The 14858-nt window shown below is 35.0% G+C and overlaps 1 protein-coding gene across 1 annotated transcript; it reads left to right on the top strand.

Moving 5' to 3' along the window:
- Positions 1 to 384: 384 nt before the first annotated feature.
- On the top strand, positions 385 to 1386 carry LOC123322279. The gene has a single exon (XM_044910222.1). It carries the CDS (start codon positions 385 to 387, stop codon positions 1384 to 1386), a length of 1002 nt encoding a protein of 333 aa, XP_044766157.1.
- The last annotated feature ends 13472 nt before the right edge of the window (positions 1387 to 14858 follow it).

The raw sequence follows: 14858 nt of genomic DNA, 5'->3' as shown, positions 1-14858 counted from the left end.
TATTGGATCAAGGCTACTCAACAAGTGTATTTTCCTCAAGAACTCAAGACTCTTCAAAATGGTACTGCTCTGTCATCCTCACATGTGTTCAGTAGACTCACGGCGTTCATCGATCATGAAGGTGTCATTCGTGTAGGAGGACGAATCACCAACGCTCTCTTAGACCCAGATAGCAAGCATCCTGCAATAATTCCTCGAGCTTCTCAATTGACTTCTCTGATTATAGATTCTGCTCACAAACGAACTCTCCATGGAGGTACACAACTCACACTGTCCACCATCCGACAACAATATTGGATCATTGGAGGAAGAGCCCCAGTGAAATCCCACATCCTGAAGTGTGTTACATGTGCACGGCATCGAGGTATAAGAGCTCAACAACTCATGGGCCAGTTACCAGAACCACGCGTTAGACCATCTCGTCCCTTTCTCCACACTGGTGTAGACTACGCCGGACCTCTCACTCTCAAAGCCTGGAAAGGAAGAGGAGCAAAGACACACAAAGGCTGGGTTTGTGTGTTTGTCTGCTTCGCCACCTCAGCAGTCCACCTCGAAGCCGTAAGTGATTACACTACCGAATCATTTATTGCTGCGTTCCGTAGGTTTACCGCTCGACGAGGCATCTGTGAAACCTTATACTCAGACTGCGGAACCAACTTCATGGGAGCCGATGCCACTCTCAAGACCATGTTTTCAAAGGCCTCCTCACAAAACCAGGTCATCGCCGAACTCCTCTTGAAAGAAGGCACTAACTGGTGCTTCAACCCACCGGCAGCTCCTCACATGGGAGGAAAATGGGAAGCAGCAGTGAAATCTTTCAAATACCACCTCGCCCGGGCTACCAAGGATCAGCCATTCACCATGGAAGAGCTGATCACACTCCTCACACAGATCGAAGCCATCCTCAATTCTAGACCTCTCGAACCGCTCAGCGATGATCCTGAAGACTGCTCCGCTCTCACACCAGGCCACTTCTTAATAGGTACAGCTCTGAACACCGTACCTGAGCCATCTCTCGAAGACCTCTCGACTTCTCGACTGTCAAGATGGCAGTTAATTCAGCAGCGCACCCAGCAGTTCTGGTCCACATGGTCAACTCAATTTCTACAACGTCAACTGTCCATCTCAAAGTGGCACCATCCAGCCCATGACATAAAGGTTGGGTCACTAGTACTCCTCACCGATGAAAGATTACCTCCATGCAAGTGGCCATTAGGGCGAGTAATGGCTGTGCACCCAGGGACAGACGGCCTTGTTCGCGTCGTCACTCTCAAGACCTCCACGTCCACTCTAAACAGACCGATCTCGAAGTTGGCAATTCTGCCAGTGTCCACTCCAGACGAAGCAAGAAAGAATTTCAACCCCTCAAGTCTTCTCGATAACTAACGCTGTTAGTTATGGCGGGCGGAATGTTAAAAATTCAGCCCCTTCTCAACGACGCCACTGGCAGTTCTCAAGGATGTTCCACTCGACAGCATCGACGGCGCAGCCCCCTCTACAAGATGTCAGATGTCCAGTTTTTGCTGAAGCCATTTTTAATCATTCTCTTTGTTAGCTCTGTAGAAGTAACGTCTCTTAGCTTTCATAGTGCTTTTCTAACCTCTCATTTTTCACGCTCGCCTCTTCTAATTGTTAATTTTCAAGTCATCTCGCATCAATCCTGGTGCTAAATTGTTCATCTCACAAGGTAAAGTACTCTCAGACTGCTCAACATCATACATTACACCATTTTCATGATAATTTCATTGTGCTGAAATTAGTCCACGTGCAAGAGATTCGGAATCTAGAAATAGATTCCGAATCCTTGCGAGCACTGCTCAATTGAAATGTCTTCTCAACTCAAATCGAACTATTGTCCTCTCAAAACTATATATTTTATCATATTTCATAATTTATATAGATTTTCAGACTTCTCTAGATCATCTCACATGAAAATGGGTATGTAGCACCAGGATTGAAACTTCTCAAGTTCATCTCTATAAAATTGATAACTGATTTCTTGTCTTCTCGTAACACTCGTTATTATTAGAATCAGTTTAATCATTTTTATAACACCTCGTATGATCACCTCTTATACATATGACTAATTCATGGTGTTGAGTTTCAGATGAATGAATCCTCATATTCTCCAGGGTGGACCCTGGATGTAGCTGTTTTCCTCAGAACAGGATATGAACACCTCACTGCTAGTTAAGCGATCATGATAATGCTCGACACACCTCGACCTAGGCTCCACCCTGGAAAGTCTGCTCGAACACTCATGTCTACTCACTTGGTATGGTCTACTCTTTATAATATGTACTCTCATTGTTTCTCTTCTATATTCATTGATCGGACTCAACACGCATGTTAGTTTTCTCAGCCTTCAGCACATCTCAAAATCTACGATTAGAGATTTATTCAACTCAGTACTCTCATGACTTCTCTTAATTTATCAACTGTTTCTTCTATTTTTCTGATGAACGTTCTAATCGTGCTTACTTGTAAGCAGTTCGTCTCTGTAAATGCTGAATTCATTGATAAATTTTTGCACTCTTCAAGATCATCTCAATGTATATGAATTATACTTTGTTCTTCTCATATTAATTATGATTGTGCTTTTCATTTAATGAATTATTATCGAACTTCTCATTTAATTAGAATTTATTGCCCTTTTCATATTATTTTTAATATTCTAGTGCTTCTCAAATTCATTAATTCTGTGCTTCTCATTTAACTTGTGCTACTCTTGTTCTGCTCATACTTACATTAACATTATTGATCAACTCAAATTTAATGTATCGATTTCTCGTTGATGATCAGACTTAGACATTGCAGTTTCACCTCGGGCCTATTTCTCTGTACTCTCGCGTCTTCTCTTTAAAATTCAATATTCTAACCTTCGCGTTTTCTGATAGAAAAAGGAGGCTCTCGCAATCAATTTTCAATTGATTGCCCTATCACTGTGTAACCGTTGTGTTGATATTGAATTTATTGAACTCCTCAACGTCTAAGTCTGACATCAAGTGACTTCTCATTTGAACTGCTCTGGACCATCTCTTGTTTTTAATTGGATATTGTCTCTCTGAGTTTATAGATGTTGTTAATATTAGTTGCTTTTTACTGTATTAGCTTCATGCAGGTGACATATTCATTTTATGGTTGTGAATGATTCTTAATAAATGTTTTTATACCATCTCCAACTCAATTATCTTTTAATACAGTCCACTACTCTTTAATTAAAAATCATAACACCCTCGATTTTTTAACAGGTCCCGTTCCAAGTACGGTATAAAAAAAATTAAAACTTCAAAATATGACCAGATATACTAATTATCAGTAAAAATTAAGTAGGAGGATATCAAATAAGTGAGCTTTCGAATAAGGGCGATAAATAAACGAAATCAACTCAGATATATGAAAACCAACAACTGTTTATTTGTTTGTCCACTTTTATATCAATGTGTATTATGTTCCTGAATTAATTTCGTTTGTTTTGAGTTATTTAATCCTCTCATTTAATGAGACATTGGTTCACTATAACCAGGATAATTTCCAATCCTGCTTTTCTTTGTCATTCAAGAACATTGTTTTAGGGATTCATCTACTATTTATATCCTACAGATAATTGAAAAAATTTGCTCTTTTCAGTTTCACTAGTTATAATGGCGCCATAGATCTAACGCTACGCTACGCACCGTAATTTTTTATATTGTTTTCTCATTATTCCATATTCCAGTTTCAACCACAAGAAAAAGGCTACTGCAACCAAAATTTTTCGTTATTTTCTCTAATAAATTTCAGCAATCCATTTTAAGAAATTCATGACGGAAGAAAGTAACTTTTTTATTCGGTTTTTCTAAGTTTTCCATGAGCTATATGGATGTGTAGAGGATGTTTCATTAAAATGAATTAATTTCAAAAGAAATTACCTGAGCCTGAAACAAAGAACAGTTTACATTGACGAATATAATAGACAGATAGAATAGAAGTCAACGTTCATACTTAATTATCGAAATCTCATTTCTCTTGACAAATACAAAGTGGATTTATCTGTAAAAAAAACCAGAACAATATCATGGAAACCAAAACAGTGCCATAACTGATCTACGGGACTACTATTTCTTGATAAGCAAAAAAAAAACCCTATTCAGAACCATTGACGTATTGAAGTATACAGTAAAATATTTGTTACTTTGACTAGGTGACAGGTACAGAATAACACAGGTACAGTATAACCAATACAATAAACCATCCCTCAACGTTTCCGCCCGCAACGGACCGATTTGGTCATAATTACTACCTGCGAAAACAAGGAATTGTATAGCATGAACTTTGAAGTATTTTGAAATAAGATATTTGATTGTTTATGCATTTTTCTGAAATATTGCAATTAATTATCGATTTATGTTCGAACCCCAGCATCTCAAAATAGAACTTTTTTCTATAAAACGGCCTTTTCAAAATCATTTTGAATATTTTCGATAGCCGGAGCAGCATAGAAATCATAAAATATCTAATCTAAACAGCAAATGAATTTGGACGGCCAAAAACTTGCATAAGTTTGACTATGTCTAATTTCGACATTATTTCGGCGATATTTTATTTTCACTTTTCTGAATGTCACTTGCATTGTTTATTTTTTTTTAATAACTTCTTTTCGTACTGGGCGTGAATATAATATCCGATTTTCGTCTTAAATTTTGGAGATAGTGAGGCCTTACAAATGTTTTAGTGTGACTTTCGGACTAATATCAAGTTATTTCCGTATAATTCCCGATTTTGAAAAACGATAGCAGAATATTCCGTATCCAGGAATACCTTGTCAATTTTGGGCATAGTAAGGATAGGATGGATCATAATTCGACTAAAATAGAGGTTTTCATTTAAACAAATTTTTTTCGATGAAAGTACAAAACGAAAGAATTTTTTGGTGGATATGCTGTTAAAAATACATTATGACTTCGACAACAATTCCTGAATGTTGCACCATTCTATCGTTAAAGCATACTGAAAGCTGGAAATCTTGGAAAATTCAATGTCATGTCACCAGAGTCACATGTTACTCGATGGGGAGTCCATGCCGTATTTTAAGAAACCAAGTTTTTAACTCCTATAATATGAGAATATTTCATTTCAATTATTTATTTATTTATTTATTTATTTATTTATTTATTTATTTATTCATTATTATATACTCAAAATTTTTCGTTTTCCCGGTTAAGACATTGAAAATGAAATTCATGAAGTAGATAGTAGTGCTCCGTATAATTAGGGTGAAAATGAAAAATAACGATTCTAACCTACATGGATTTCTGCATATACATCAGAGTCGTTAATTCTATTCAGGGACATTCTTTCTATAGTTTTTATTTCCTCAGGAAAAACGTGTATACCATCTACAACGTGAATGTAAATGATGAAAAAGAATTCTCTAGAAATTATTAATTTTGAAATATTGTTTGGAGCAGCGAGATTTGAAACAAACTTAAGAATTGAAATACTAATGCGCTTTAATACTTGCTTATTCAGATAGTTATTATCTGTATCGAAAACTTATACTTTTCAATTGTTGATATTTTATCATTTCATAATATCAGAAACGTTTGAAAAAATAAACAGTAATATAGTATATTCTATCTGTAAGAAAAATACTCTGGACAATTATCATTTAAATTCGCATATGTTTCATAAACTCATAATTATATAAAACACTCTATAATTTAAGGTATTTTTAGTGTTAGGCTCAAGTATCACAAAATAACAAAATATTTTATATGTTCTTTTTAGGTATCATAAATAATGAATTGAACACAATAAGTAAAATATCGCAGGAATTTGGACAGGTTGAAAAACAATCTCTTATGAATTCGCCAACGTTTCGGAACTATTTTGTTCCTTTCTCAAGGCTCATCATACAACTAATAAAAGTAACACTTTAAAATTGTTCATAGGAAGTTAAGGATAAATCAACAAACAGTCCGACGTGTGACAGTTAAATCGAACGAATGTAATACGTTGATTCCATAGAAATTTTAAGTCACAGCAATCTAATATCGAATCAGACGACGGAACGGGCAATTGGGTGGTGGGGTGCTAAGGAGGGATGGTAGAGGGGCTATATAACAGCGGAGTAGATGTACAAAGTATTCAGTTGTGAATGTGCTTCGTGCTGCAAATATTGTGTTGTGGTTTACATTTTTTAACTTTGATACTATCGAATTTTATCGTTTCATACTTAAATATTTTTTTCATTGTGGAAGACGAGATGGACAGAAAGAAGATCTTGAGAATGGGATTGGAAAAATTGAAGTCTAAACAAATTGACTTGAGGAGAACAGTTCAAATCAGGAATTTTCTGAAGTCACATGTAGAAGAACGAAAAAGAGGAAAAGTTCCGCAGAAAAAATCCGACACTCACGCTGCAAGAAGAGAAAGTAATCAAGATGAACATAGCCAAAAAGTCGTGAAGAAAATAAATTCCGATGTTGGAGAAAAAAAGCACTATGTGTCGAACGGAAATCTGAGAAAACGCTTGACGAGGTCTTTCATTCTGAAGGAGATTCTGAATATGACATCTATTAGAAGAAAAGAAGATCCTAATATCAAACTTTTCAATGTGAATGAATACATTGAGATTTTTAGGAAGAAGGAGAAACCTATAAAATGAAAACTTTTGTAGGATTCGTAACTCCAGCCCGAGCTCTATATTCAAAATGAAATATTAACTTCGAAAAAAATTTAAAATTGTTAGATGTAGAGAAAAGACAACAGTACTGTTTTAAGTACTATGCGTAAAAGACTGAACGCTCCTTGACCTGCGATCAAGAAATAGAAAATTCATAATATTGGAGTGCAAGTCTGATATTTGAATTTAGAGCATATTCTTAATGAAACATAAATTTCGAAAACAAATAAAAATTGATAGAGAATCATAAAAGTTAACAGTTAGTACTGTTTCAAGTACTATGCAAAAAAAATCCACTGAACGCTTCTTGACCTGCAATCAAGCAATAGGTTATGTATGAATTCAGAGTGCAAGTCTGATATAATGAATCATTTATGATATAGAGTGTATTCTAAATGAAACATTAGGTTTGAAAAAAAATTAAAAATTGTTAGGTGTACTCAAAAGACAACGTTAGGTCCCGTTCCAACTTCCAAAAAAATTGAAAATTGTTAGATGTAGAGAAGACAACAGTACTGTTTTAAGTACTATGCGTAAAAGACTGAACGCTCCTTGACCTGCGATCAAGAAATAGAAAATTCATAATATTGGAGTGCAAGTCTGATATTTGAATTTACAGCATATTCTTAATGAAACATTAATTTTGAAAACAAATAAAAAATGATAGGGGATCATAAAAGTTAACAGTTAGAACTGTTTCAAGTACTATGCAAAAAAAAATCCACTGAACGCTTCTTGACCTGCAATCAAGCAATAGGTTATGTATGAATTCAGAGTGCAAGTCTGATATAATGAATCATTTATGATATAGAGTGTATTCTGAATGAAACATTAGGTTTGAAAAAAAATTAAAAATTGTTAGGTGTACTCAAAAGACAACGTTAGGTCCCGTTCCAAGTACGGTATAAAAAAAATTAAAACTTCAAAATATGACCAGATATACTAATTATCTGTAAAAATTAAGTAGGAGGATATCAAATAAGTGAGCCTTCGAATAAGGGCGATAAATAAACGAATTCAACTCAGATATATGAAAACCAACAACTGTTGATTTGTTTGTCCACTTTTATATCAATGTGTATTATGTTCCTGAATTAATTTCGTTTGTTTTGAGTTATTTCATCCTCTCATTTATTGAGACATTGGTTCACTATAACCAGGATAATTTCCAATCCTGCTTTTCTTTGTCATTCAAGAACATTGTTTTAGGGATTCATCTACTATTTATATCCTACAGATAATTGAAAAAATTTGCTCTTTTCAGTTTCACTAGTTATAATGGCGCCATAGATCTAACGCTACGCTACGCACCGTAATTTTTTATATTGTTTTCTCATTATTCCATATGCCAGCTTCAGTACTCTCGCGAATATTATTATTCCAGTTTCAACCTCAAGAAAAAGGCTACTGCAACCAAAATTTTTCGTTATTTTCTCTAATAAATTTCAGCAATCCATTTTAAGAAATTCATGACGGAAGAAAGTAACTTTTTTATTCGGTTTTTCGAAGTTTTCCATGAGCTATATGGATGTGTAGAGGATGTTTCATTAAAATGAATTAATTTCAAAAGAAATTACCTGAGCCTGAAACAAAGAACAGTTTACATTGACGAATATAATAGACAGATAGAATAGAAGTCAACGTTCATACTTAATTATCGAAATCTCATTTCTCTTGACAAATACAAAGTGGATTTATCTGTAAAAAAAAACAGAACAATATCATGGAAACCAAAACAGTGCCATAACTGATCTACGGGACTACTATTTCTTGATAAGCAAAAAAACCCTATTCAGAACCATTGACGTATTGAAGTATACAGTAAAATATTTGTTACTTTGACTAGGTGACAGGTACAGAATAACACAGGTACAGTATAACCAATACAATAAACCATCCCTCAACGTTTCCGCCCGCAACGGACCGATTTGGTCATAATTACTACCTGCGAAAATTTGAAACTCATACCAACCAGTGGAGCAAGCAGGATTTCGTAGAGGCTTTGGGACAGTGGACCATCTTCAAAGTATAAGAACACTTATAGAGAAAACGTCAGAATACAACGTTCCTTTACACTTGGCATTCATAGATTTCCACAAGGCATTCGACTCTATCGAAACATGGGCATTTGTGGAAGCAATGGCCGACGCTGGGATAGATTCTCGATACACGAATCTGTTGAAATATATATACGAAAATGCAACCTTTCACGTCAAGATAAATGAAGAATGGAAAACACATAAAATCCGATTGAATAGGGGTGTACGTCAGGGCGATACCATATCTCCAAAATTATTCACCCTCGCTCTGGAGAACATCTTCAAATCGTTACACTGGGAAACGAAAGGTATCAACATCGATGGATCGAACCTGAACCATCTCCGATTTGCGGATGATATTGTCCTGATTAGCAGTAATGCCCACGAACTGGTAAATATGCTAAAAGAACTGGCGGCCGCTGCGGAAAAGATTGGCTTAAGAATGAACATCTCGAAGACCAAGATAATGAGTAACATCGAGGAAGACATCTATTTTCATTCTACAAAGCTGGAAAATGTGACAGAATATATCTATCTTGGACATGCAATAAGATTGGGTAGAGAGAATCAGACAGCGGAGTTGAGCAGGCGAATAAGACTGACATGGATGGCTTTTGGAAAACTAAAATACATATTCAAGAACAACAACATCCCCATAAACCTGAAAAAAAGAGTTTTTGATGCCTGTATACTGCCAGTGGCGACATACGGCCTTGAAACAATGGCATTGACAAAAAAATCTACAAATAAATTAAGGGTAATGCAGAGAGCTATGGAACGTGCGATGCTTGGATTGAGTCTGAGAGATAAGGTGAGAAACGAAGAAATACGACAAAGAACAAAGGTCGTAGATATAATACAGCGCGTGGCAGATCTGAAGTGGCAATGGGTTGGACACGTGGCTCGTCAAGATTCTAACAGGTGGACAAATAAACTTACACACTGGCGACCAAGACAAACAAAACGCAGTGTTGGAAGACCGCAACGGAGATGGTTAGACGACATTAAGGCTCGGGCGGGAAATGGATGGCATCGGGTGGCACAGGACAGATCGGAATGGAGTCATTTGAAGGAGGCCTACATCCAGGAGTGGATGAAGAATGGCTGAGGAAGAAGACTACCTGCGAAAACAAGGAATTGTATAGCATGAACTTTGAAGTATTTTGAAATAAGATATTTGATTGTTGATGCATTTTTCGGAAATATTGCAATTAATTATCGATTTATGTTCGAAGGATCGCGAAATATCCGTTGAGATAGATGGCAGCTCCTCTGATTGGGTGACTGTGTTTTCAGGTGTTCCGCAGGGGAGCGTGTTGGGTCCTCTTTTATTCTCTATTTACGTCTCCTCACGGACTGATTCCTTGGACATTAAATTTCACCTTTTCGCAGATGCTACAAATATATATCCACACTTCCGTTGAAGATTTCTCGGCTAGTATCGAAAATTTAAACAGGAATCTCTTACGACTGTCTGTCGTCGCTGAGAGCTTAGGTCTGACTCTAAATACTACCAAAACTAAGTCGATCATTATCGGTACTAAACGAAACTTGGGTTTGATCGACAAAGTAAATAATAAAATTGTCCTCAACGATGTTGTTGTTCCCTACTCCAAATAGGTTAGAAACCTTGGTATCTTATTGGACGAAACTCTATCCTGGAATAATCAGATTGCTTCTATCAGTTCAAGAGTCTTCTGTATCTTGCATCAACTCCGACTTTTAAACAACTTCTTGCCCTTCGAAACCAGGAAAACATTATTCTTCTCTCTCGTACTTCCTATACTCGATTATGCTGACGTAGCCTAAATGGGTCTCACAAACACACAGCTGATGAAACTGGAGCGGTTACAAAATGCAGGTGTACGATTTGTCTACAACTTAAGGAAATTTGATCATATAAGTCAATTCAGGCAAAATATGGGATTGCTACCCATCAAACAACGTCGAATTTGGCATCTTCTTTTACTGGGGTTCAAGGTGTTGAGGTCCCGCGAGCCTGAATACCTGTATGATGGTCTTAGTCTTCTGGGAGATGGGGTCCGTCAGACAAGGGCACTCTATAACTTGACCTTGAGGATACCACTCCACTCGACTAATGCTTGCTCGAATAGCTTCACAGTTCTGTTTCCCCGGCTCTGGAATCGCCTCCCTCCGGATATCGTTCGGAAGGTAACTTACCTTTCATTTAGGTTTTTCCTCAGGAGATATTTAAGTGCTTCACCCATCACACTTACTTGATACCCATGTTTAATATGGTCCCTTTCTTCGGCGACGTCAATCCTTCTCCCTCCCATTCCCCTTTCTCCCTATTTTGGAGCAGGTTGAACTGAATTTAAGTTAGGTCAGGTATTCTTGTTTTTAGATATAAGTTTCTTTAATAGATTATTTCTGGTTGGCAGGAAGAAATTGCATGGCGATATGTCCACCTTTTGCACAATTCCATAAAAATGTATGAAACTTGTTTTAATGCAATAAAGAGTTCAATAATAATAATAATAATAATAATTTCCGTATAATTCCCCATTTTGAAAAACGTTAGCAGAATATTCCGTATCCAGGAATACCTTGTCAATTTTGGGCATAGTAAGGATAAGCTGGATCATAATTCGACTTAAATAGAGGTTTTCATTTAAACAAATTTTTTTCGATGAAAGTACGAAACGAAAGAATTTTTTGGTGGATATGCTGTTAAAAATACATTATGACTTCGACAACAATTCCTGAATGTTGCACCATTCTATCGTTAAAGCATACTGAAAGTTGGAAATCTTGGAAAATTCAATGTCATGTCACCAGAGTCACATGTTACTCGATGGGGAATCCATGCCGTTTTTTAGGAAACCAAGTTTTTAGCTCTTATAATATGAGAATATTTCATTTTAATCATTTATTTATTTATTTATTTATTTATTTATTTATTTATTTATTTATTTATTTAATTATTTATTTATTTATTCATTCATTATAATATACTAAAAACTTTTCGGTTTCCCGGTTAAGACCTTGAAAATGAAATTCATGAAGTAGATAGTAGTGCTCCGTATAATTAGGGTGAAAACAAAAAATAACGATTCTGTACTTATATATAGGAACCTACATGGAATTCTGCATATACATCAGAGTCGTTAAATCTATTCAGGGACATTCTTTCTATAGTTTTATTTCCTCAGGAAAAACGTGTATACCATCTACAACGTGAATGTAAATGATGAAAAAGAATTCTCTAGAAATTATTAATTTTGAAATTTTGTTTGGAGCAGCGAGATTTGAAACAAACTTAAGAATTGAAATACTAATGCGCTTCAATACTTGCTTATCCAGATAGTCATTATCTGTATCGATAACTTATACTTTTCAATTGTTGATATTTTATCATTTCATAATATCAGAAACGTTTGAAAAAATAAACAGTAATATAGTATATTCTTTCTGTAAGAAAAATACTCTGGACAATTATCATTTAAATTCGCATATGTTTCATAAACTCATAATTATATAAAACACTCTATAATTTTAGGTATTTTTAGTGTTAGGCTCAAGTATCACTAAATAACAAAATATTTTATATGTTCTTTTTAGGTATCATAAATAATGGATTGAACACAATAAGTAAAATATCGCAGGAATTTGGACAGGTTGAAAAACAATCTCTTATGAATTCGCCAACGTTTCGGAACTATTTTGTTCCTTTCTGAAGGCTCATCATACAACTAATAAAAGTAACCATTTAAAATTGGTCATAGGAAGTTAAGGATAAATCAACAAACAGTCCGACGTGTGACAGTTAAATTGAACGAATGTAATACGTTGATTCCATAGAAATTTTAAGTCACAGCAATCTAATATCGAATCAGACGACGGAACGGGCAATTGGGTGGTGGGGTGTTAGGGAGGGATGGTAGAGGGGCTATATAACAGCGGAGTAGATGTACAAAGTATTCAGTTGTGAATGTGCTTCGTGCTGCAAATATTGTGTTGTGGTTTACATTTTTTAACTTTGATAATATCGAATTTTATCGTTTCATACTTAAATATTTTTTTCATTGTGGAAGACGAGATGGACAGAAAGAAGATCTTGAGAATGGGATTGGAAAAATTGAAGTCTAAACATATTGACTTGAGGAGAACAGTTCAAATCAGGAATTTTCTGAAGTCACATGTAGGAGAACGAAAAAGAGGAAAAGTTCCGCAGAAAAAATCCGACACTCACGCTGCAAGAAGAGAAGGTAATCAAGATGAACATAGCCAAAAAGTCGTGAAGAAAATAAATTCCGATGTTGGAGAAAAAAAGCAGTATGTGTCGAACGGAAATCTGAGAAAACGCTTGACGAGGTCTTTCATTCTGAAGGAGATTCTGAATATGACATCTATTAGAAGAAAAGAAGATCCTACTATCAAACTTTTCAAAGTGAATGACTACATTGAGATTTTTAGGAAGAAGGAGAAACCTATAAAATGAAAACTTTTGTAGGATTTGTAACTCCAGCCCGCGCTCTATATTCAAAATGAAATATTATAATAACTTCGAAAAAAATTGAAAATTGTTAGATGTAGAGAAAAGACAACAGTACTGTTTTAAGTACTATGCGTAAAAGACAGAACGCTCCTTGACCTGCGATCAAGAAATAGAAAATTCATAATATTGGAGTGCGAGTCTGATATTTGAATTTACAGCATATTCTAAATGAAACATTAATTTTGAAAACAAATAAAAATTGATAGGGGATCATAAAAGTTAACAGTTAGTACTGTTTCAAGTACTATGCAAAAAAAAAATCCACTGAACGCTTCTTGACCTGCAATCAAGCAATAGGTTATGTATGAATTCAGAGTGCAAGTCTGATATAATGAATCATTTATGATATAGAGTGTATTCTAAATGAAATATTAGGTTTGAAAAAAAATTAAAAATTGTTAGGTGTACTCAAAAGACAACGTAAGGTTCCGTTCCAAGTACGGTATAAAAAAAAATAAAACTTCAAAATATGACCAGATATACTAATTATCAGTAAAAATTAAGTAGGAGGATATCAAATAAGTGAGCCTTCGAATAAGGGCGATAAATAAACGAAATCAACTCAGATATATGAAAACCAACAACTGTTGATTTGTTTGTCAACTTTTATATCACTGTGTATTATGTTCCTGAATTAATTTCGTTTGTTTTGAGTTATTTCATCCTCTCATTTATTGAGACATTGGTTCACTATAACCAGGATAATTTCCAATCCTGCTTTTTTTGTCATTCAAGAACATTGTTTAAGGGATTCACCTACTATTTATATCCTACAGATAATTGGAAAAATTTGCTCTTTTCAGTTTCACTAGTTATAATTGCGTCATAGATCTAACGCTACGCTACGCAACGTAATTTTTTATATTGTTTTCTCATTATTCCATATGCCAGCTTCAGTACTCTCTCGAATATTATTAGTCCAGTTTCAACCTCAAGAAAAAGGCTACTGCAACCAAAATTTTTCGTTATTTTCTCTAATAAATTTCAGCAATCCATTTTAAGAAATTCATGACGGAAGAAAGTAACTTTTTTATTCGGTTTTTCGAAGTTTTCCATGAGCTATATGGATGTGTAGAGGATGTTTCATTAAAATGAATTAATTTCAAAAGAAATTACCTGAGCCTGAAACAAAGAACAGTTTACATTGACGAATATAATAGACAGATAGAATAGAAGTCAACGTTCATACTTAATTATCGAAATCTCATTTCTCTTGACAAATACAAAGGGGATTTATCTGTAGAAAAAACCAGAACAATATCATGGAAACCAAAAAAGTGCCATAACTGATTTACGGGACTACTATTTCTTGATAAGCAAAAAAACCCTATTCAAAACCATTGACGTATTGAAGTATACAGTAAAATATTTGTTACTTTGACTAGGTGACAGGTACAGAATAACACAGGTACAGTATAACCAATACAATAAACCATCCCTCAACGTTTCCGCCCGCAACGGACCGATTTGGTCATAATTACTACCTGCGAAAACAAGGAATTGTATAGCATGAAATTTGAAGTATTTTGAAATAAGATATTTGATTGTTGATGCATTTTTCGGAAATATTGCAATTAATTATCGATTTATGTTCGAACCCCAGCATCTCAAAATAGAACTTTTTTCTATAAAA

This window comes from Coccinella septempunctata, chromosome X (assembly GCF_907165205.1).
Source record: "Coccinella septempunctata chromosome X, icCocSept1.1, whole genome shotgun sequence".
NCBI classification, from domain to species: Eukaryota; Metazoa; Arthropoda; class Insecta; order Coleoptera; family Coccinellidae; genus Coccinella; species Coccinella septempunctata.
Note: the sequence above shows the minus strand (reverse complement) of the source record. Positions and strands in the feature narration are given on the sequence as shown.